Source organism: Miniopterus schreibersii (genome assembly GCF_964146895.1).
Source record: "Miniopterus schreibersii genome assembly, chromosome: 2".
NCBI classification, from domain to species: Eukaryota; Metazoa; Chordata; class Mammalia; order Chiroptera; family Miniopteridae; genus Miniopterus; species Miniopterus schreibersii.
The window spans coordinates 96,560,205-96,586,257 of record NC_138102.1 but is presented as its reverse complement, the minus strand read 5'-3'; the positions used below and the strand labels follow the sequence as shown (position 1 = coordinate 96,586,257).

The 26,053-nt window shown below is 36.7% G+C and overlaps 1 protein-coding gene across 1 annotated transcript in view; it reads right to left on the bottom strand.

Annotated features, from left to right (window-relative positions):
- Positions 1-26,053, bottom strand: part of BRCA2 (BRCA2 DNA repair associated) — an 81,030-nt gene that overhangs the window by 30,693 nt on the left and 24,284 nt on the right. Inside the window, exons 13-18 of the mRNA XM_081129392.1 lie at positions 23,387-23,456; positions 19,514-19,947; positions 18,877-19,058; positions 17,086-17,273; positions 13,506-13,676; positions 6,050-6,404 (exon numbers count right to left, since the gene is read on the bottom strand). Of these exons, the coding sequence (XP_080985518.1) occupies positions 6,050-6,404; positions 13,506-13,676; positions 17,086-17,273; positions 18,877-19,058; positions 19,514-19,947; positions 23,387-23,456 (1,400 nt within the window). The remainder of the gene's footprint in view (positions 1-6,049; positions 6,405-13,505; positions 13,677-17,085; positions 17,274-18,876; positions 19,059-19,513; positions 19,948-23,386; positions 23,457-26,053) is intronic.

The window sequence follows — 26,053 nt, the reverse complement described above, 5'->3', positions numbered from 1 at the left end:
CAGATCTAGAACAAATACTCAAAAATTTATATAGAAACAAGAAAGACCCTAAATAGCCCCAGCAAACTTGAGAAAGAAGAACAAAGTAGGAGGGATCACAATACCAGATATCAAGCTATACTACAAAGCCACTGGAATCAAAACAGCCTAGTATTGGCACAAGAACAGGCATATAGGTCAATGGAACAGAACAGAAAACCCAGAAATGCACCCAAGCTATTACATTCAATTAATATTTGACAAAGGAGGCAAGAACATACAATGGAGTAAAGACAGTCTCTTCAATAAATGGTGCTGGGAAAATTGGACAGGTACATGCAAAAAAATGAAACCAGACCACCCACTTACACCATACATAAGAATAAACTCAAAACTGATAAAAGACTTAAATATAAGTTGTGAAACCATAAAAATCCTAGAAGAAACCATGGGCAGCAAAATCTCAGACATGTCTTGTAGCATTACGTTTGCTGATATGTCTCCTAAGCCAGAGAAACAACAGAGAAAATAAATGTGTGACTACATCAAAATAAAAAGCTTCTGTACAGCAAAAGAAACCATTAACAAAACAAAAAGGGAGCCCACAGTGTGGGAGAACATATTTGCCAACGATACATCTGATAAAGGGTTAATATCCAAAATATATAAGGAACTCGTACAACTTAACAAAAGGAAGACAAACAATCCAATTATAAATGGGCAAAGAACCTAAATAGACACTTTTCCAAAAGTACATACAGATGGTCAAAAGACATGAAAAAATGCTCAAAGTCACTAATCATCAGAGAAATGCAAATTAAAACAACAATGAGATATCACCTCACACCTGTCAGAATGGCTACTATCAACAAATCAACAAACAAGTGCTGGTGAGGATGTGGAGAAAAGGGAACCTAGTACACTGCTGGTGGGAATGCAGACTGGTGCAGCCACTATGGAAAACAGCGTTGAGTTTCCTTAAAAAAATTAAAAATGGAACTGCCATTTGACCCAGTGATCCCACTTCTAGGGATATATCCTAAGAAGTCAGAAGCACCAATCAGAAAGAATTTATGCACCCCTATGTTCATAGCAGTGCCATTTACAATAGTTAAGATCTGGAAATAGCCCGTGTCCACCAGCAGATGAGTGGATAAAAAAGAGCTGGTACATTTACACCTTGGAATACTATGCAGCTATAAAAAAGGATCCCTTACCCTTTGGGACCGCATGGATGGACCTGTAGTGCATTTTCCTAAGCAAAATAAGCCAGTCAGAGAAAGACAAGTATCACATGATCTTATTTATATGTGAAATCTAATGAACAAAATAAACTGATGAACAAAATAGATCCAGAGACATAAAAACATGGAACAGATTGAGATATCTCAGAGGGAAGATGGGGGTTGGTGAGTGGGTGGGGAGAGATCAATCAAAGAACTTATATGCATAAATGCATAACCCTTGGACACAGAGAATAGTGTGGAGAAGGCCTCGGTGGTGGATACAGGGTGGAGATCCATGGGGGGGTTTGGCAGGGGGGGGAGGGATATCTGTAATACTTTCAACCATAAAGATAAATTTTAAATAAGTGTCATGATGGTAAATAAGAAAGTGAATACGCAGAAAAACTGTACGAAAATACTTTCAAAATATAGTATCTTAAATAAAATTGTTCAAGAAACTGACTCTTAGATACAGAGAACTGATGGTCGCTCAATTAGGGAGGCTGGGGGAATGGGTGAAAAAAGGGAAGGGATTAAGAGGTATAAATTCGTGGTTATAAAATAGTTATGGAGATGTAAAGTACAGCATAGAGAATACAGTCAATAATATAATAACTATGTACGGTGCCAGGTAGGTGCTGGAAATATTGGGAGGACCACTATGTGAAGTGTATGACTGTCTGACCACTGTGCTGTACATCTGACATTAATACAATATTAAATGTAAACTATAATTTAAAGTTTAAAAAATTAAAAAAAAAAAAAGATTTAGTGATGGAAAGTGGGAAACCTACTGTACAATGGCCAGAGAGTGCACAGCAGGGTTAAAGGAGGCTTTTTTTTCCTTTCTTCTTTTTAGGCTGAGAAAGAACTGTGGGTGTTTGAAAACTGAGAATGGGTGCTGCCAACAGACGAGCAGGCTGGTGATGAACATGCTCTAAAACATTGTGGTGATGGCTGCACAACTCTGTGACTAAACTAAAGCCACGGAATTGTCACTTTCAGTGGGTGAATTGCATTGTGTGTGAATTATATGTCAAAAGAGCTGTTTTTAAAAAAACTGTTCATACTGCTATAAGTTTTAATGATATGTAAATATGACTACAGGCATACTTTGTTTCATTGCACTATGCTTTATTACACTTCAGAGATATTGTTTATTTTACAAACTGAAGGTTGGTGGCAACCCTGCAACGAGCAAGTCTATTGGGGCCTTTTTTCCAACAGCATTTGCTCACTTTGGGTCTCTGTCACATTTTGGTAATTCTCACAGTATTTCAAACTTTTCATTTTTATTATATATGTTATGATGATCTGTAATCTTTTGAGAAATTTTTTGTGAAAGGAAGAGTCAATCCATGTGGCAAACTTTATTGCTGTCCTATTTTAAGAAATTGTCACATCCACCTCAACCTTCAGCAACCACCACTTGATCAGTCAGCAGCCATCAATGTCGAGGCAAGACCCTCCACCAGCAAGAAAGACATGTTGAAGGCTCAGATGATGGTCAGCATTTGTAAGCAATAAAAGTAGTGTTAATTAATATGTATATTGTTTTTTAGACATAACGTTATTGCACACTTAACAGACTACAGCAGTGATTTTCAACCATGTGCCACAGTCCCAAAGAGGCACACTAGTGTGCTGCAAGAATTTTTAAAACACGCAATACCTGACTTTTAGTCAGTGGCACTGACCTCTTTTCCCTTATATTGAAGAAAAAAAAAAAATGAAAAGAGCCAACACAACAATAACTGTCTGGTGCGAATAAATCAAAATTATACCTATTTTTTTTCTGTCAGATCAGCAAAAAATGTAATTATTTTTTTGGTGTGCTGCAGAATTTTAGTAATTAGTTTATGTGTGCCATAAGATGAAAGAGATTGAAACTCACTGGACTACAGTATAGTGTAAACACAGCTTTTATATGCACTGGGAAACCAAAATATTCTTGTGACTTGCTTTACTGAGATATTTACTTTATTAAGGTGGTCTGGAACTGAACTGGCAATATCTCTGAAGTATGCCTGTATTAGAAAATTAATAAAACAAACTTCAATTGAAACATGATGGATTAAAATATACTTATTTGCTGGCTGGAGTGGCTCAGTGGTTGAGCATAGACCTATGATCCAGGAGATTGAAGTTTGATTCCCGGTCAGGGCACATGCCTGGGCTGTGGGCTGGATCCTCTGTAGGGGGCCTGCAGGAGGCAGCCGATCAATGATGACGCTCTCATCATTGATGTTTCTATCTCTTTCTCCCTCCCCCTTTCTCTCTCTGAAATCAATAAAAGCATATTAAATTATATATATATACTTATTTACCTAGGCTACCTAAACAAAAACCCTACAAGGACAAAGAGAACTGGAGAGGACAGTAGATAATTACCAAAATTTTGGAAGGTAAAAATTTGTTGGACAAATGGTAAATAACAAAGAGGCTCAAGAATAATTACAGTTAACAAAAATAGCAAACATTCATAGGGCACTTACTGTGGTGCCAACACACAGTGTTAGTGCTTTATATATATTAACATTTAATCTTCACAACAACCCTAAGACTTATTTCCATTTTACAGGTGACAAAACTGAAGTATAAGGGAAATTACATAACCTAGCCAAGATTACTCATGTAGCAAACTTGTTATGAAGCCAATCGGAAACAAAATAATTTAAGGAAACTGAAGGCAACAGATTCCTCTGCAGGCAGGAGCTGAAAACAGGAGGAATGGTTAAAATTTTGTATGAAGACCTCAGATACAGAGCAACAAGGTGATTGTTCTTCCCTCCTCTGGGTTCAAAAAGAACAGGAGAGCTTACTTTCTGGAAAGGCTGAACCATACATATCCTGGACTCCAGATCACCAGGCAGAAGTAGCTAGAATGCAGATGAGATGCTATATTGAAAACAGAAATGCAATGAAAACCCTTACTAAGTTCAGCTCTCAGAACAGTCACTGATATTTGAGGGTCTCCTAATGAAAAAAATCAAATCCCTGCCTGGACAGTGTGGCTCAGCAGTTGAGCACTGACCTATGATCCAGGAGATCGGAGTTCAATCCCTAGGTAGAGGAATGCAGGAGGCAGCCAAGCAATGACTCTGTCTCATCACTGATGTTTCTAGCTCTCTCTCCCTCTCCCTTCCTCTCTCTGAAATCAATAAATATTTAAAAAAAAAAAATCAAATCCCCATCTTACCACTCTACAAGTTGACAAGCCCCACCTCACAGAGAGCTCACTGGCACCCCTCTCTTGAAGAGGAAAGAAGAGCTAATAATCACCAGTTGAGGAAAGTATCCAACCTGAGACCCAAACAAGAAAAGAGGTTCTCATAGGAAATAAAAAAATGCAAGGAGCAGAAAAAACTAAAATAAATCAAGTTTCAGAAAGATGAGAAGATACTGAATCTATGAAACAAGAACCAGATGTCATAAAAAAAGAAAAAAAACATTTAGGGAATAATAAAAGTCTCTTGAAAATTAAATATTATGCCAATAGGCACAAATTCACTTTAGGGATTAAAAGGTAAAATTAAGAACTAGAAACTGGGGGGATGGGAGAGACAACAAAATGGAAGCTAGGAGGAAAAAACAATAAAATGACAGGAACTAGTGCCTAAATACTATCAGGATTAAAAGAAAAAAAAACCAACAACGAAGGGAGAAAAGTAGGAGGGAAGAAATTATCAAAGAACTACTTCAAGAAAATTTCTCAGAACTCAATGAAGGACATGTTTATAGATCGACTGCCACGGTGTACCCAGCACAATAATTAAAAAGTAAGGCTGATCCAAAGTACATTATTATGAAACTTCAGAATGCTGGAGACAAATGATATTGAAAATGTCTTGGAAACAGATCTCATAGTGAAGGACTGGGAATAAGAATAGCACTGAACATAGCAGGAGCTACACTAGAAGCAAGAATAGAGGAAATACCTTCAAAATTTTGAAGAAATTATTTCAACCTCAAATTCTATATTTGACCAACCTTACAATATGATCAAAAAAGCTGCATGCTCCATTTCTCAAGAAGCCTCCGGAGGTTGTGTGTCCTTAAAACTAAAGAATAAATCTAGAAAAATATAAAATCCAGAAAATAGGGCTACTGACAAAAAAGAGGTGAAAATACTGTCCAGGAGGATACCTGTGCAGCATATATAGAAAATAACCACTTCAGAATAAAGTAGAAATATGGAGAGGTGCAAGAATCTTCAAGAAAAAGAAATAGAACTGATAAAGGTATTTTAACACATTGAGATGAGTTTTACATAGTTCCCGTGTAGGAATGAGTTGGTAGTAAGGACACAGAAAATTAAGAAAAACAAAAACAAAAAAAGCAAGACAGGAACTCCAGGGAAAGCAGTAAACTGTGAAAAAAAGGAAATGCAATCATAGTATATTTATATGCTGAGTTGCAAAAAATATTTTTCATAGTCATTATAATGTAAACATTGAATACAGACTTCACCCCTCTTTTGCAGCAAGAATCTAATAAATGTCTAAACTTAAGGAGAGAAGACATATAATCAAAAGAACAGCCAAAGGGATATGCAGTGGTTGCCTCTGTGGGGCATGAATAGGGGGTCCAGCAGGGTTGCATCAGTGAATGCTTTTTTGGGAGATCAGGAGCCTTATACAGTCATGCATCACTTAACGGGGATATGCTATGAGAAGTGTGTGGGAGGAATCTACCACTTACACGGAGATTATGAGTATATTTTCAAGAAACAGAGTATCCTTGACAGGCATAAGTATACTTAAAATTCTAAATGTAAAACCTTTTTACAGTTCAAATGAATCAGTGACTGATTTTTATCAAGAAAGTGCACTAATTTAACTTACCTTTAGCATAAGAGATTCTGGGGCTTCAAGAGGTGCACAGGCATCAGGAGAGCCCACCAGTTCTGCTCCGTGAGTAATGATCTTCTGACCAACAGCAAGTCTACCTTTCTGTATGAGAGCTGAGAGGGGAGGGTCCAGCTGGGCCTTCACAGCGTACCATCCGTCTGTCAGTTCCACAATGGCTGCTTTGCTGGTATCCACACCACTAGTTTTACTGCTAGAAGTTTCAGGTAGGCTTGTGCTTGGTGAAAGTATTTCAGAAACACAGAGAACAAGTGTTCTTGCAGCTGTGTCATCCCTTTCCATTATCTTTTTTATAGCAGATCTTTGACTTCTATCAATTTCAATATCATACCTAAAAAGAAAAAGAAGTCCCAGCTGGTTTTGCTCAGTGGTTAAAAAATCGGCCTGTGGACTGAAGGGTCTCAGGTTTGATTCCAGCCATGGGCACATACCTCGGTTGCAGACTCGATCCACAGGCACGTTTGGGCCAACTGTGGGAGGTAATCCATCTACCTTTCTCACATTGAAGTTTTGCTTTCTCTCTCTCTCTCTCTCTCTCTCTCTTCCTCTCCCTCTCCCCCTTCTTTCTCTCTCTCTCCCCCTCCCTCCCTTCCACTCTCTCTGAAAAGCAATGGATAAAATATCCTTGGGTGAGGATTAAAAAATAATAATAAATAAAAAATAAAGAAAAAGAAAATGAGTTATTTTAGTAATTGTGAGTACAATTTTCATGTAAAAATAATCAACAAATAATTGAAAATAAAAATTTAATACCTTTATTGAAGAAATACTGAGACAGAAGAGAATTTAAAATTTGGTAGCTGCCCTAGCCAGTTTGGCTCAGTGGTTAGAGAGTTGGCCAGCGGACTAAAGGGTCTGGAGTTCAATTCCGGACAAGGACACGCACCTCGCTTGCAGGCTTGATCCCTGACCCCCGTTGGGTAGGTATGGGAGACAACCAATCAACGTGTCTTTCTCACATCAATGTTTCTCTTTCTCTCTCTCCCCCTTCCACTCTCTCTGAAAAAGCAAAAGAAAAAATATCCTCAGGTGAGGATGGTGGCAGACTGAGTGGAAACTACACTGACACTCTCCCGGGACCAATCTGAATTTACAACTAAGATATAGGAAAAAACATCCTGAAAATCAACTGAAGACTAGCTGGAAAGCACCCTCATAACCAAGGAGAAAAAGTGGAGACCACAAAGAGACTGGTAGGAAGTGCAGATGAGAGAGGGCTGGCTGTGCTCCCACAGGCAGCAACTGAAGGTCCGGAGAAATATCTCAGTTGTGGGGGTACCTACTGAGGACTCTGGAGCCTAAAACCCCAGCCAAGAGCACCAGAACTGAGAAGGGCGCCCACATAGCATCTGGTTATGAAAAGTAGCCAGGTTTCTGTCTGCTAGGGAGAAGCGGCTGGAACTGCAAGCACTCTCTTAAAGAGCCAATACACAAAGTTTCGTGTGCAGCCACTCACCCTGGGCTCCAGTGGATGGGGGGCGGAGTGGACTGAAGCTGTGTGGGGAGAATCTGGGTTGTGGGCCCTGGAAGGTGAGATCAGAGGATGCCCCTCTGGATTCCTGTGCTGTCATTCCCCCAGGCTATGGAGAACATCTTTCTCTGGTGGAAAACTTTTCGCTTTTGCCTGAGGGTAGGGGGAGGCAAAAAGCCCTATCCAGAGGAGTTTCTACAGCCTGAGGCTTGTTAAGAGAATCAGATTAACCAGCCTGCAGGCAGAGTGCTCTGAGTGCTCTGAGTCTTTGCCTAATCTGCTTCGGGACCAGGGCCTTAGAAAAGGAGACTTGGTATGCTTCTTGGTCTTGTCCAAATGCACCCAGCCCCAGCAGAGGAGACCTCAAGCCAAGGGTTGTGAATAGCTCCAAACAGGGTACTCAGGGCCCGTCATAAAAGGCGTCTGACATTGGTCTGCACCAGAGACCCTCCAAAAAGACCGAGAGTCCTAGCAGCTCTACCTAATACTTAGAAACAAACCCAAAAACATAGCCAAAATGGGGAGACCAAAAACAAGCCACAAATGAAAGAACCAGAAAAGTCTCCAGAAAAAGAGTTAAATGAAATGGAGATAAGCAATCTATCAGATATACAGTTCAGAATACTGATTATAAGGATGCTCAACAGCATGAAAAAAGATATGGAAACTTTGAAGAAAATTAAGAATGACATAGTAGAAATAAGGAATACATTGGAAGGAATAAACAGTAGATTAGAGGAAGCTGAGGATTGGATCAGTGAACTAGAAGACAGGGTAGAAAAAAATCAATCAGAGACCCAAAACTAAAAAACACCTAAAAACCAGGAGGACAGTCTAAAGGAGCTGTGGGACAACATGAAACGTAACAATATCCACATTATAGGAATGCCAGAGAAGGTCGAAAGTAAGCAAGGGTTAGAGAACCTGATGAAATAATGGTGGAAAACTTCCCTAACCTGGACAAGGAAAAAGTCACACAAGTTCAGGAGGCACAGAGAGTCCCAAGTAAGAAGAATCCAAAGATACTCACACCGAGACATATTATCATTAAAATGCCAAGAATTCAAGACAAAGAGATAATCTTAAAGGCAGCTAGAGAAAACCAATCTGTTACCAACAAAGGAGTGCCCATAAGGCTGTCATCTGACTTCTCATCAGAAACTCTAGAGGCCAGAAGGAAATGGCATGAAGTATTCAAGGTAAAGCAAAACTAGGTTTTGAAACCAAGACTACTCTATCCAGCAAGATTATCATTCAAGATAGCGAAATAAAGAGCTTCTCAAACAAAAGGAGGCTACAGGAGTTTATCGCCACAAAACCAGCATTATAGGAAATGTTAAAGGATCTGCTGTAATTAGAAGTAGAAACAGAAAGAATGAGAAACACAGGCATCAAGAAATAAAATGGCAGTAAATATCTTTCAATAATCACCTTAAATGTAAATGGATTAAATGCCCCAATAAAAAGATATAGGGTAGCTGAATAGATAAGAAAACATGACCCAAATATATGTTGTTTAAAAGAGATCCATGTCAAAACAAAAGACTCACACAGGATGAGAGCGAAGGGATGAAAAAAAATTTTCCATGAAAATGGGAATGAAAAAAAAGCTTGGGTAGCAATACTCACATCAGACAAAATAGACTTCAAAATGAAGACCATAATGAGAGACAAGAAAAGTCATTATATAATACTAAAGGGGTTGATCCAACAAGAGGATATAACCCTGATAAATATATATGCACCCAATATAGGAGCATCTAAATTTATTAAAAAAACTTCTAGAAGACTTTAAGGGAAAGATCGACAGCAATACAATCATACTAGGGAACTTTAACACCCCACTGACTTCACTGGATAGGTCTTCCAGACAAAAAGTCAACAAAAAAACAGTGACTCTAAATGACACACTAGATCAGATGGATTTAATTAATATTTATAGAACATTCCACCCCAAAGCTGCAGAATATCCATTCTTCTCAAGTGCACATGGGACATTTTCAAAGCTAGATCACATGTTAGGACACAAAACACGTCTCTACAAGTTCAAAAAGACTGAAATCATATCAAGCATCTTCTTGGATCAAAATGGCATGAAACTATAAATCAACAACAGTAAAAACACTTTGAAATGTTCAAACACATGGAGGGTAAATAGCACGTTAGTAAACAATGAATGGGTTACCAGGAAGAAATAAAAACTTCCTGGAAACTAATGAAAATGAATACACAACAACCCAAAATCTATGGGACACAGAGAAAGCAGTCTTCAGAGTGAAGTTCACAGCACTACAGGCCTACCTCAAAAAACAAGAAAAACTTCAAGTAGATTCTCTAACCCTACAACTTAAAAATTTAGAGAACAAGAAAAGCCCAGAGTAACTGGAAGGAAGGAAATAATAAAGATCAGATGAGAAATAAACGATATAGAGGCTAAATAAACAATACAAAGATCAATGAAACCAAGAGCTGGTTCTTTGAAAATATAAACAAGATGGATGAACCTTTAGCCACTCTCATTAAGAAACATAGAGGACACAAATTAACAGGATCAGAAATGAAAGAGGTGAAATAACAAATGACCCAAGAGAAATACAAAGGACTGTAACAAAATACTATTGCCACCAAGCTAGAAAACCTGGATGAAATGGACAAATTCCTAGAACTCAAACTTCCAAATGGACAAACTTCCAAAACTCAACCAGGAAGAGTCAGAAAACCTGAATAGGCTGATAACTGCTGATAAAGTTGAAGCAGTAATCAAAGGGCTCTCAGCACGCAAAAGCCCTGGCCCAGATGGCTTGACAGGAGAGTTTTATCAAACATAAAAAGAAGAATTAACACCTACCCTCCTCAAAGTATTTAAAAAACTCCAAGAGTAAGGAACACTTCCAAGCTCTTTTCACAAGGCCAGCATTAGCCTAATTCCAAAACCAAATAAAGACACTAAAAAGAAAAAATGACAGGCCAATAAACCTGATGAACATAGATGCTAAAATCCTCAACAAAATATTAGCAAATCAGATCCAGCAATATATTAAAAAGATCATACACCATGACCAAGTGGGATTTATTCCAGGGATGCAAGGCTGGTACAATATTTGCAAATCAATAAACGTGATACATCACATAAACATATTGAAAGTCAAAAATCACATGATCATATCAATAGATGCAGAAAAAGCATTTGATAAAATCTAACACCCGTTTTTGATAAAAACTCTCAGCAAAGTGGGAATAGAAGGATCATACCTCAACATAATAAAGGCCATATATGACAAACCTACAGCCAACATCATACTCAGTGGGCAAAAACTAAAACCATTTCCCCTAAGAACAGGAATAAGACAGGGGTGTCCACTTTCACCACTCTTATTCAACATGGTACTGGAAGTCCTAGGCACAGCAATCAGACAAGAAGAAAACATAAAAGGCATCCAAATTGGAAAAGAAGAAACAAAACTGTCATTATTTGCAGATGACATGATACTGTACATGGAAATTCCTAAAGACTCTACCAAAAAAACTACTAGATTTAATCAATGAATTCAGCAAGGTAGCAGGATACAAAATCAACACCCAGAAATTGATGGCATTTTTATACAACAATAAAGAACTCTCAGAAAGAGAAACTAAAAAAATAATACCATTTACCATTGAAACTGAAAAAATAAGATACCTAGGAATAAACATAACCAAAGCTGTAAAAGACCTTTCCTCGGAAAACTACAGGACACTGAAAAAAGAAATAGAGGAAGATATAAACAAATGGGAAAATATATCATGTTCATGGATTGGAAGAATTAACATCATTAAAATGTCCATCCTATCCAATGCAATCTATAAATTCAATGCAATCCCTATCAAAATACCAACAGCACATTTCACAGATCTAGAACAAACACTTCGAAAACTTATATGGAACCAAAAAAGACCCTGAATAGACACAGCAATCTTGAGAAAGAACAAAGTTGGAGGGATCACAATATCAGATACCAAACTATACGACAAAGCCACTGTAATCAAAACAGCCTGGTACTGGCACAAGAACAGACATACAGATCAGTGGAACAGAACAGAGAACCCAGAAATTGACCCACACCACTATAGTCAATTAATATTTGACAAAGGAGTCAAGAACATACAGTAAAGACAGTCTCTTCAATAAACTGTGCTGGGAAAATTGGACAGGTACATGTAAAAAAATGAAACTAGACTACCAACTTACACCATACACAAAAATAAACTCAAAATGGATAAAAGACTTAAATGTAAGACATGAAACCATAAAAATCCTACAGGAAAACATAGGCAGCAAAATTCAGACATCTCTTGTAGCAGTATATTTGCCAATACATCTCCTAAGGCAAGAGAAACAAAGGAGAAGATAAACAAATGCGTCTGCATCAAAATAAAAACCCTCTGCACAGCAAAAGAAACCATCAACAGAAGGAAAAGGAAGCCCCTTGTATGGGAGAACATATTTGCCAATGACAGATCTGATAAAAGAGTTAATATCCAAAATATATAAGGCACTCATACAACTTAACAAAAGGAAGACAAACAATCCAATTATAAATGAGCAAAGAACCTAAATAGACACTTTTCCAAAAGGACATACAGATGGTCAAAAGACATGAAAAAATGCTCAAAGTCACTAATCATCAGAGGTGCAAATTAAAACCACAATGAGGTTATCATTTCACACCTGTCAGAATGCCTACCATCAACAAATCAACGAACAACAAGTGCTGGTGAGGGTGTGGAGAAAATGGGACCCTAGTACATTGCTGGTGGGAATGCAGACTCGTGCAGCCATTATGGAAAGCAGTATGAAATTTTCTCAAAAAATTAAAAACTGACCTGCCATTTGACCCAATGATCTCACTTCTAGGAATATATCCTAAGAACCTTGAAACACTAATCAGAAAGAACTTATGCACCCCTATGTTCATAGCAGCACAATTTATAATAGCTAAGATCTGGAAACAGCCCAAGTGCCCATCAGTAGATAAGTGGGTAATAAAAAAGCTGTGGGACACTTACACCATGGAATACTATGCAGCTGTAAAAAAGAAGGATCTTTTATCCTTTGGCACAGCATGGAGGGAACTGGAGAGTATTATGCTAAGTGAAATAAGTCAGTCTGAGAAAGACGAGTACCCCATGATCTCACTTATCTGTGGAATGTAATAACAAAATAAACTGATGAACAAAATGGATCCATAGAGATAGAAACATGGAACAGACTGATGGATCTCAGAAGGAAGGTGGGGAAAGGGGAGTGGATGGGGATAGATTAATCAAAGAACTTATATGTTTATAAGGATAACCTATGGACACAGAAATTGGTCTGGGGAAGGCCTGAGGGTGGGGTAGATATGGGGTGGAGGGGATCAATGAGGGTAAAAAGGGGACATCTGTAATATTTTCAACAATAAATATAAAGAAACATAAAAAAAGTGATGAATTCTACATTAAAACAACAACAAAATGAGTGATGAGAGTCACTGACTGGCTGTCTCCTGCATCTCTCCTGCTGGGGATCAAGCCCGCAACCCAGTCATGTGTCTTGATCGGGAATAGAACCAAAAAAAAAAAAAAAAAAATTGGTAGTTAGCAATATATTAAATTTTTTGCTGTTAAATATGAATTAAATATTAAAACCACTTTTTTAGCAATCCCCAAAAAGTGGATCAAATTGGTAATTCCTATTCCAAGAAGTTAAGGAGATGGTGAGGGAAGGGGGAAGCAAGAGGTGTATAAATGTATGATTTCTCTTAATTGGGACCTGGGGGATGACAGGAGAACTAATTACTCCATACAAGTGAATAACAGTGTGGGATGGAAAACTATCACCATCAGCTGGCTTGTGTTCCTCTATGACGTGAAGTCACAGACTGCATAGAAGTCTGAACCATACCCAGGATATGATTACATAATGTAATGCTTTACACTTGCCTGTATTTCAGTTGAAGAAGCACCCTTTCCGGGGTTAGGCATCTATTAGCAAATTTCTTAGGAAAGGCAAATTCCATAGATGCAAGTTTCCATATAATCCATCTATAGTGATTATAGACCCAACCTCGAGAAATAAGCTTTGGATCCACACCTGGGGTGTCACACAGAGCCCTGAACAAAGAAGGTAGAATAATATAGTAAAAAAACCCCCTATATTATATAATAATATAGTAAAAAAACATAAGATAATATTAGATTCAGTAACCATTACTATTCTTTGCAAAAATCTATACTATACAAGGACATTCAATAAATTTTTATGAGTTAAAGCATAAGCAATAAGCAACATAATTTTAGAAAATTATTTGATAAATATTAAAATATACTAATAAAAGTTCACTTAATGTATTAGTCAATACAATTATTTCACCTGGAAAATGAAATCCTTAATTTAAAATAATTGTATTTGAGATTACTTTTCTTATTAAGGAGACTGTTTTTAGAAATCACATAGGAACTTCCTTCTTTAGTCCTGATGCTACCCCCTCTGCTCAAATCTCAAACTCCTCTTCCTTTCCCATTCTCACTCTTAGTACTAAGGAAGCAGAAATAATCAAAAGAGAACTTCCATAAGCTTCCACCCTCACATATACCAACCCACCAGCATCTGTACCCTTTACTTTGTCTTCTCCTGCCTTTGGTACACAAGCTCCCAACCTTTCTTGCCTCGTCAAGGATACTGACCTAGAAAATGCCTTTTCTCTCCCCTGCATCATCAATTTTATCCCCCTCTACTGGATGATTTCCAGCAGCATAAAAAATAGTTTTTCTACCTTAAAACAAACAAACACAACAAAACTAACACCCTCTGATCCTACTTCCTTCTCTAGATACTGCCTTTTTCTCTGCTTCTCTTTTTGGCAATGCCTGAAAGAATGACTACATTCTCTCTTCAATTCCTCTTCTTTCACTGCGTTTTTATGGCATTCTGATCAGGCTTTTGCTCCACCAAACTACTGAATTATTTTATTAAGATTAGTGATGACCTCCATGTTGCTAAACCCAGCCATCAATCCTCAGTCCCCATCTTACATTACATATTAGTAGCACTGACATAGCTACTCTATTCCCCGAAGCTCCAACTTTCACTTGGTTTGCAACACATCACACTCTTTGGCATTTTTTTCTAACTTGAGATTGCTCTTTCTCAGTCTCTTTTCATGGTTTCATATTCCATCTATATCCTGACAACTCTCAAATTGATTTCTTTGGCCTATACTTTATCTATGAATTCTAACTGCCTACTCAACATCTCCACCTGCATGTCTACTTCTATCCTGAACTTCAAATGTCCCAAACTGAACTCTCAATTTCCGTTCTATCCTTAGTCTTCTCAATTTTCTGTACATGGTAACTATCCTTCCATGTGCTGCCAAAATCTTTGGAGCCATCCTCACTCTCCTTTTTCTCTCATATTCCTCAGCCAATCCTTGAGCAAATGCTCAAAGTGCCACCTTCAAAATATACCCAGAATCCAACTGCTTTTCACCAACTCGACTACACCTCCTTGGCCAGGGCAATTATTTTTCACCTGCATTACCTCAATAGCTTCCTAAACGGTCTCTCTGCTTCTACCCTTGCCCCTCCCTATAATCTGATCCTAACAAGTAGCCAGTCATTCTTTCAAAAGTAAGCCAGATGATGTCACCTTCTGCTTTAAACATTCTAAGTGAAAACGATTACTGAGAGTAAAAGCCAATATTCTTACAAAGGTCTGTAAGGTCCTACCTCATCTACCACAACTCCTGCTATCCAGTCTACTCCAGTTACACTAAACTTCCTCCTGTTCCTCAGATAAGCCGGGGATACCGTCCCTACACTCCCTTGACATCCTTTAGGTCACTGATTGAATATCAGAGACCCAGTGAAGCCTTCTGACAATTACTTTATTTAAAAAACTGCACTTCTCCCCATCCAACTCTCCCTAACTCCCCTTTCCAGCTTCATTGTCATAGTATTTATTACCTCCTAATATATTACACAACTTATTATTTTTTAAATTTTTTTCCCACACTCTAGACTCCTTTACTTTTAAGGCAGAGATATTTTTATTTTGTTATTCCTAAGAGTTGGAATAGTATCTGGCACATGGTAGGTGCTCAATAAATATTTGTTGAATGATCCAAAAGACAACTCTTAAACATTATGAACCATGTCCACCTGATTATAGGGTCATCACTCTTTTTTTTTTTTTTTTAAATCCTCACCCGTGGGTATGTGTTTATTGATCTGAGAGAGAGAGAGAGAGAGAGAGAGAGGGGAACATTGATGCAAGAGAGAAACACTGATAGGTTGCCTCCCGTACGTGCCAGGAATGGGAATCAAACCCGCAACCCAGGTATGTGCTCTGACAGGGAATCAAATAACCTTCTGGTGTACAGAACGATGCTCCAACAAACTCAGCCAACGGCCGGGCAACAGGGTCATCATTCTTAACCTGTACACAATGCAGTCTACTTTATACAACAAAATAATACAACTGTTTACCATACTTTTCCAACTAGAATTAATAGCAGATTATTTGTTATGTGAGACAAGTGAAAGATGTAAATAACATTCCTGTTTTAAAATAACATAACAACATAATAATAAAACATAACAACATAACGAAACATTCCAATTTTGTAACAAAATACATAAAAAAAGTTTAAGGAAAAATGTTTTATCGCTTGCTCAAAACTATAAATTTTGTAAAGATTTACAGAGATATTAAAAAATAAGGGGCCGTGGCAGGTATGGCTCAGTTGATTGGAGCATCGTCCCATGCACCAAAAGGCTGTGAGTGTGATTCCCGGTCAGGGCACATACCTAGGTTGAGGGTTCAATCCCTGGTTGGGGCACGTACAGAAGGCAGCCAATCAATGTTCTCTCTCTCTCTCTCTTCCATCCTCTCTCTCTAAAATCAATAAACATATCCTCAGGTGAGGGTTAAAAAATTTAAAAAAACAAGGGCACTACAGAAAGGTTTTCCATCTCTTGCCACTGGCATGAGGTAATACATCTCTTAGAGCAAAAACTTTATGTTTATATAAACAGAATCATAAGAGACTATATAGTTTCTAAATTGTTTTAGGCAGTGGTGTTTACTAATTTTTGGCATTACTTATATTTAAGTATTATGTTTAATTTTTAGTATTTGTATTTCATATTTATTGACATACACAATGAAAGAGAATATGTATGACATAACTATACATGTGTGGGGGTCTATGATAAGGCCAATTCAAATTTAACTTTTCTTATCTGTCTTTATTTTGTAAATGCATAAGAAAAATATCCCAATTTAAGAAAACCAATTCATTAAATCTTAAGACAAACCATAATTCCCTTTCAAAAAGATTTCAATAGAATGTCAATTGAACCACAATGCATTTAAAATGATTCCATGTAAAAAATTTTACTCCTAGCTAAATTTTTAAGTTCAAGAGAGATAAGGAAAGAGAAAAAAAGAGGAGCTTTTGAGGAAGAGGGATGACAGAATATATAAAAGTTGACACAAATCTCTTTTTGCACAGAATACCTATAAAATTCTTCTTTTCCAGCCTTCCCATCATTGGAGGGTATGAGCCATCCACCGTCAGCCAACTGTGTTCCCTTTCCAGCCATTGAACTTTCCTTACCAAAATAATCCTGAGTGTGAAACTGAAAAGACTCTGCATTTTTGCTGTTAATTTTTATGCAATGTTTAGAGATGCCATACATATACAGCTGCAGAAAAGAAGTAGGAAAATTTGATAATGAATGAAAAACAAAAACAAACAAAAGAGCATGTTTTATAGACTAGAAACAATTGTAACAAATCAAAATTAAATTTACTCAAATTTTTCATTTAAACATTAAAATATTCACTATAAAAACATTTAACTTATTTACTAGAAGCTAAAATGCTGATGTACTATAAATGACCCCCACATTCAAGAGCCTGTTACACCTTTTTCATTCCCCTGTGTATACACCTCCTACTGTACTTGTTATCAGAAGTCACTATGGGGATAAAAAAGTAACTTAAGCCTGTCTGGCATGGCTCAGCGGTTGAGCATCAACCTATGATTCAGGAGATCACAGTTCAATTCCTGGTCTGGGCACACCCACATTTCAGGCTCAATCCCTGGTAGGGGATGTGCAAGAGGCAGCCGATCAAGGACTCTCTCGTCATTGATGTTTTTCTCTCTCTCCCTTCCTCTCTCTGAAAGCAATAAAGATATAGTTACAAAATGAAAATTAAAAAGTAACTTAATGTTTTACAAAATCTCTTAAATTCAAAAATTTAGAAGGGAGAGAACAGTAAAAAGTGTATTTCAGGGAGTCGGGCCTCAGGAGGTCAGATTTCTACACCGTCCTGGCCTACTTTCAAGGTGGTGACTTTCACCCCAGAGGCCTGACCCCAGAGTATCTTATCCTATGTTCAGACTTGACTCTGGAGTCAGACTCCTTGCTTTGGAATTGTGGCTCTTCTACTTGCTAGTTAAGTGACTTTGGGGCAATTACTTAACCCTCTCTGTGCTTCAGTCCTTTCATCTGTAAAATGATGGACAAAATAATGATGCCTTTCTTTTACATGCTTGTGAAGGGTAAATGAGATATAACTACCAGGGACAGAGCTTTCTAGAAGAGTGCCTAGCACATAGAAAATATTAAATAAATGTTACCTATTAATATTACCAATATCATTTTCACCTCTCCAGTGCCTAAACTAGATACTACTGGCATAATAATAATCCTCTTTTAAAACTGTGATAGTTCTTAGTGAGTTTAGGGCTATGAGTCATTCACAATTTAAATTTAATGAGACTACTTTCCTCTGACACATAGTGAAGAGCACTTATAGTAATGAAATACGTGGTTTATTTTTTTAAAAATATTGATTTTTTACAGAGAGGAAGGGAGAGAAAGAAAGAAAAACATCGATGTGAGAGGGGAACATTGATCAGCTGCCTCCTCTGCAAGCCCCCTACTAGGGATCAAGTGTACAACCTGGGCATGTGCCCTGACCAGGAATTGAACCAGCAACCTTTTTGTGCACTGAATGACACCCAATCAACTGAACCACACTGGCCAGGGCAAAAATATGTTTTGAAAGGGGAAGAGAAATACTAATTCTGAAACACAGATCACTTTGTAGGATAAGGCAGCAGAGGAGGAGAAGGTAGGCTGCCCCTGTAGGTGGATGAGGAACAAGATGATTTCACTCATCCGTTCATTCCTGCCTCAACTGGTTCTTTCTTTAAATAGGACAATTTGGAGATACCAGTTAATAGAATAAAATTACAAATTGCTATAAAAGATATTAGCATTGTCAACAAAAGCGTACCTGTTTATGGGAACATGCAGAGGGAACTTGGCCTTCTACTGCTACTTTCAGAGAGATTCTAGGCACAGTGGATGTTTTTGCAAGATACAGACTTCCTGGCTGTGGAAAAATACGTTGCCTGTGTTTCATTTTTATTCGCATATCCTGTATATCTCTGGCATTCTGAAGATTTGCAATTAAATCTATTAAGAAATAATTAGCAAAAAATAATGAGTATAAAATTTAAAAAGCACAACCCTTGCTTTATAAAATTATACATATCAATTAGCTCTAATTTGAAATTTTCAGGCATGAAAAAAGTTTCAACTCCTAAAGAACAGAAATAGATCTATTATTTTTATTTCAGATTTGGAAGAAAATTAGTAGCCTGATAAAAAATATATTCCAGTAATACCAGTCCTAGATTATGTGTCTAATTACTGTTTTTAAACAAGAAAGTCCACTAGTAGTTACCTTTAAAAGACAATATTAGAATAATTTAAACCTAATCTTTGGACTTGGAAAAATCTAAAGCATTGAAGAAGGTTTTGAAATTATTAATCATCACAAATGGGGGGAAATCCTCAAGGCATTATTTAATTTGAGATGTATCTAACTAAAAGGCAAAATTATGTCAACACAAACTTTCACACAATACCTAAAGATTCTTCTTCACTCTTTGTGGAGATTATAGTTGCTACTTGATTGGAGTTATCTTTGTTACACTGATGAATTTCACTGTCATCAATATTATTTTTACTACCACTAGAGCCATGTTCACCTATATTTTTTTGGTTTTGCTTGTTTTCTTCCAAATTAGTACTGTTGCCAAGACACTGATCACGTCTGTGAAAATATGATTTATTTTTAAAAGGTGGAACAAAAACTTTTATTTGTTTGCCTGTAGTAATCGAGTTTCTCCTTTTTTTATTTCTTGTGGCTGGAACCTTATAAAATGGCTGTCCTGAAACTGATAAACTGCTTGAAGAGTTTTCCAAAGTCAGCTGTTCATAAAAATGAGATTTGGACAGAAATTCTTGACCAGGTTCAGTAAAATTTGGAGTCTGTATTTCTTGCCTTTCTTTAGTTGTGCTACAATGGGGAGAAAACATTTGTTTGATTAGTTACCAGTAAATGTACACATACACACACATATACAAATTATGGAATATGCATTTTTGGGGAGACCCTCACTGCTGCCTGGTGATACTATTCTATTGTTTTGCATTTCATCATGGTTACCGTCCAAAACAATACCACTTTTCAAGTCCATCACAACTTCTCACATATGGGCCCCAGCCTTTGACTTTGCCACCTACTTCCCATAATAGAAGAGTCTGTCAAACACAGATCCTTGTGTCTATCTCGTCCAGGCCTATCTCCTTACTCATCCCTTTAACCAAAGAGCGAGCTATTCATCTTCTCATTCGCCTTCACCTGTACTCCTGACCCCAACTAATAATTCTGTCTTTTCAGGAGCCCCATTCTTTTAGTTATTATTCCACCTCCTTCCTTTCACTTTCTACCACCTGTTGGTACTTCTTTTTAATGCTCCTTTCATTTAGCCAGAAAGCCTTGCCCACTCTTGAAACACTTTTTCCTCAGCCTTGTCTCCCCTTCAAGTTCATACTCATTGTTACCTACCCCTCACGGCCAACCTTCCTAAATAGGTAATCTAAACTAGCTATTTTCACTTCCTCAATTTCTATTCATTGAATTCTCATTTCTCCCAATATTCTATAAAAATTATTCTCAATAAAGTTATTAATAACCTCCCAAATGTCAAAAAATATTGCTTCATGTGTACACTCATCTACTAGACTTCTGGCAGCTGTCACAGTTGATTTTTTACTTCTTAAAATTCTCATCACTAATATCTACACTACCCTTGTCCTTTTGTTTCTCTTCTTTTTTTTGCTGTTTTTTCTTCTGACTCTTAAAAATATTCCTGTCTCCGAAGTTGGATTTCTTTCCTAGACACTTTCCTGGGCAAGGTGAGTCATAGCCATTGCTTAAATTATCATCTACCTAACAATAAAAATATTAACCTGTATCTCATGCCTGACTTTCCTCTAGGTATTATTTCTACACTTTGAACTGCATAAAGCACCAGACAGCCCAACTCTGATGCTCTACACTCATCTCAAACTCAACATGCCCAAAACTAAATTTATTATCTTCCCTAGCATACGCATTCTTCCTAACATTTGTATCTTGCTGAAAACCCCATATTCCTTTTACCCAACCCTAAACCCCTGGAGCTTGAAGTTACCCCAGAACTAATTTAGTTATCCATCAAATTTTTAATGAGGTCCTACTATTTGCCAGGAACTGTTCTGGCTGGGGGAATAGAGTGAGGAACAAAAGAAAATCACAGAGTTTATATTCTAGTGGAGGGAAACAGACAAATATGTCACATGGTAGTAAATGCTATGGAGATAAACCTTCTGGTAACTGGCATCTGAAAAAGTCTATGCTCACACTTATTTGATATTTTGGTAAGTGACAAGTTCTAGAGTTGAAATCATTTTCTCTTGAAATTTTAAAGGCATTGCTCTGTATTATACATTATAGAATCTATCATCTTCTAGCTTCCATTATTAATGATGAGTGGACTTATACCACATGACTTTTTATTTATTTGTGTATGTATGTATGTATTTAATCCTCACCCAAGGATACTTTTCCATTGCTTTTCAGAGAGGGAAGGGAGAGGGAGAGAGAGACATTGATTGGTTGCCTCCTGCATGTAAATGCCTTTGACCAGAATTGAACCCGAGACCCCTCAGTCTGTGGGCTGACAATCTATCCACTGAGCCAAACCAGCAAGGGCCCATATAACTCTTGAAACTTTGAAACCTAATTTTTTTCTCCTGTGAAAAATTTAAGGTTCCTCTTTGCCCCCCGTGTTCTAAAATTTCACAATGATGCCCTTTATTGTGGGTCATTTTATTCATGTGCTCACTCTGAGGACCTATTTATTTATTTATTTATTTCCAAATACATCAGATAGGAGTGAAAGAGAATACTGCTTATCACTGCTGAACTATGTTATCATTATTGTATTGAGGACCTTTTAAGTCAAGGAAACTCCTGTCCTTCAGTACTGATAAATTTTTTGATATTTCTCTCTCTACTTTTCTTATTCCTTCATTCTCAAACTCCAAATTTTCAGACTTTTCTGATTATATTTTCAATCCTTTTTTCATCTCTTTCTCTTTTTGTTCTACATTCTGGGAGTATTCATAACTTTGATCTATTACTCTACTGAATTAACTTATTTGTGCTATCATATTTTTAGTTTCTAAGGGCTCTTTTGTATACATTTTAAGCGTGCAATTATGTTCTCTTTCCTGAGGATAGTAGTAAGTTTTTTTAAAGTTTTCTTCTCCTTACACAGTCTATACTCTCTAAGTCCTTTTTCTCTTTTTTCTTTTGCTTTGTTTATTTTTGTGCTTTGGACACTCTTTCATAGAGGTGCTGTTCCAATGACAGGTGTTCCTTGATTAGCTGTTCTTATTTCAGAGTGAGGCACTGAAAAGCCCACTGGAAGCTGTGTGCTGCTGGGCTTGTCCATTGTTGACTTCATTGTCTGGTGATCTGGCTACACTGTTTCACGTGAGTACCCACAACTGTCAGTATTTTTAGTTTTTCCTACTGAGCTGGTCATATGTCCCAGAAAAAAATCTTTCAGCCTTCTAACTGGAGGCCTGGCTGCCAGCAATGGAAACCAAGTATTGGAAGGAGGCTAGGGAGTATCACTACTTGATATATAGATTTTTGCTTAATCTCTGTTGTTCAGCACCCTTCCCCCACCCCATCTCCAATTCAGAATCCCTCAATTCTTCTTTTCCTAAGAATAACCTTCTGGAAAAGGGATAACTGCCTATCTGCAATGGGGGAAGGGCTACAAATGTTTCTTAAACAGATTTTCAATGAATTTTCCTATTTTCTACTTCACCTTCAGAAGTACATGCTGCTGCCAACCTGAGTCTCTCTCATGTTCTTTAGGGGAAATTGAATTGAGTGAGTAGCTTCTCTGCTGACTCTGATGTCAGGTTTTGGCATTCTATGGCTTTCTAAGTCTTTCATGCTTTTTGGCTTCCAAAATTTTGTTGTTTCTTCTTATCATTGTCTTTGTGTATTTATACATGAAAAAAAATCTTAGTAATTTTAGTAGGGTTTTAAGAGGAGAGATAAAATATTTTCCATATATTCCATCTTTTTGATAAGAAACTTTGAGTAATTTCTTTACCCCCCTCCAACCTCAGTACCTCATCCATAAAATGGGAATAAAATCTTGTTTGACTACTTTATAAAGTTATGACTCTAAAAAATGAGCTGGTATATGGACAGCACTATAAAGTATGATCCAAGTACACAATGATTAAACCCTGATACAGGCCTTCAAAAGTGAGGGATTAACTTCTATATGCATGTTAGTGCCATTATTTTTAGAAATATTTATGTAAAATAACCCATACTTTTCCTACACTGTATTAGAATTTTAAAAAATATAAATGTGTCTTACCAAAAGGGTCCACAGGTAACTGGCTCTAAAGAAATGTGATGCATAAACAATCTTCTATCTTTTATTGTACCTAGAAAAATATTATTTTACATTGTTTCAGTGAAAATGCACTTTATATTAGGTACTGATGAAAGTCTAATAGGAGATTTTATTTCCTATGTCTATTTATTATACATTATTATAAATATTTACACATAAAATTGGATATAATTATAGACTTCAACATTTTCAGTGCATATAATGGATGCTCAGTAAACAACTATCAAAAGAAATATTTGATTCATACATTGATGACTATATTCCAGATAACTCACAGTACAAACATATAAATCAGTATAAATTTAGTCAGCCGATGTTAATCATAACTCAAAGGTGTTAGCTTATTGTCAATGCAAATGTTAAATTTAAGATTTAGTGTTATAAGGGTTTAGAAACTAAACTTTAAATATTATTTATTCTCAGTATGTGACTTGTACTTCTTATACCTCTAACTAATCCACAGGAAGGGGAGTAGTCGAAAAAACTAGAATACATTGATAGAGCCATGTGATCAAGTACTACGCAATTATAAAAGAATGAGGAAGATCTCTACATACTCATCAGGAGTGATGTCCAGATATGTTCTAAAGTAAACAACACCAATAAAGAAGGCATAAATTAGTGTATAATATACTGATACCCTGTGAATAAGAAAGAAGGGTAATGAGTGTGTCTGTGTGTGTATATAAAATTTGAAACTATTATGTATATACTGTAAGACAGTGGATTTCAAAGGGTGATCCCTGGGGGAGCAGTACCCACAACTCTATTAGGGAATCCAAGCTGTCAAAGCTATCTTAATAATAATAATAATAATAATAATAATAATAATAATAATAATAATAAGCCATATATGTCTTTTTCACTGTGTTGACATTTGCACTGTTGGTGTGTCACATTGTAGACTTCAGTGCGAAGACTATCTCAAGGAAACAAATTTATGTGACTTTTTCACACAGTTCCATTGTTACTTAAAAGAATAACCAAAAAACTAGTTATTTAGGCTTGGATATTTAGCAGATATTTTCTGAAATGAATGAGTTTGTCACCACAAGGAAAACAAGTGGCAGTATTTGCTGCCAGTGGTAAAATGTAAGCTTCTAAACAAAAATTAGAATTTTGGAAAGCTTTTATCTGGCTCTGTTAGCCTAACAGCTTCCAAATACTTAAAACTTTTCACATTAGATCAGTGGTGACAAAAAAAAAATTGTTTAATATTGTATAAAAAATATGCCAATATTTGGAAGAGCTGCATAACTAAGTGAACTAATATTTTCAAAATGATCAATACACAATGGTACAAATATTAAAATTTTTCAGTTTTAATTTCTAATATGGTAAATACAAATAAATGTAATCCACATACACAGATGTTCTTTGGGATCCTCAGTAATTTTTAAGAGTATTAAAAGGCCTTCAGACCAAAAAGTTTGAGAACCACTGCTGCAGGATAACTAACTATGATACTGTTATTAGGGACCAAGAAAGGATCACTGGAGAAATGGTGATTCTAGGAGTAGGGTAGGGAATTACAAGGACACCCTAGGAAATCCTTTTATGATAATAAAAAGCACAAAAGTGCTCAAAGGTTAATCAAGGAATGTTAAAAAAATACATAAACAAACCCTTGTGAGATACTTTATCAAAAGAATGTTTTCTTTTTGTGAAAATGTACATTATATATATTTTACTTTTAAACTTTATACATGCATTATAAATAAAAATCTAAGAAATCAATTTTATTCAACAGAGAAAAAAATTCACTTTCTACCATTAGCAGTGATTATTATGCCAACTACTTCTTACTCTGAAAACATGGTTAATTAGGAAAAGAATTAAGCTTTTACCCAGCCTTTTTAGGAAGAACTATAGTTCATCCCCAGTTGTTAAAGGAAAGTTCTTCCTTGCTGAAGAATCCCAGCTACTAAATGTATAAGGAATAACATAATTTAAAAAACACTATTTTCCAACCTTTAATTAAATAATTGATTCAAGTAAATATTATCAATGGATGTTAAAATTGTGAGTGCAAGACTGACTGTTTGGCAAAATGGATATTCTCATAGTACCAAAGGATCATTCCACAGATTACTTGCTAATTGCAAATGGGAAAATACACCTTTTTAATGAAGTGATCTGGTGGTTAGCATCTTAACCAAGTGATCAAATCATCTGACACAGTGTTCCCCCGATGCAAACGTGTACACTGAACTTCTATGAGGCATTCTTGCCAAAAATGCATAACCTAATCCTAATTAAGTCTTTGATCCAAACAGGGAATAGAACAAAAAGTTAAATGATACTACAAGGAAAATAACAAATCCAGAATGTGGGACAGTCTATAAAACAACTGGCATGGTCATTTAAAAGTGCTACTGTCGCCTGGCTGGGTGTGGCTCAGCAGTTTAGCATTGACCTAGAGTCCAGGTGATAGTGGTTAAATTCCCAGTCAGGGCACATGCCTGGGTTGCAGGTTCAATCCCTAGTCGGGGGCGTGCAGGAGGCAGCCGATCAATGACTCTCTCATCATTGATGTTTCTATCTCTCTCTCCCTCTCCTTTCCTCTCTCTGAAATCAATAAAAAGATATTTTTTTTAAAAAAAGTGCTACTGTCATAAAAAATAAAAT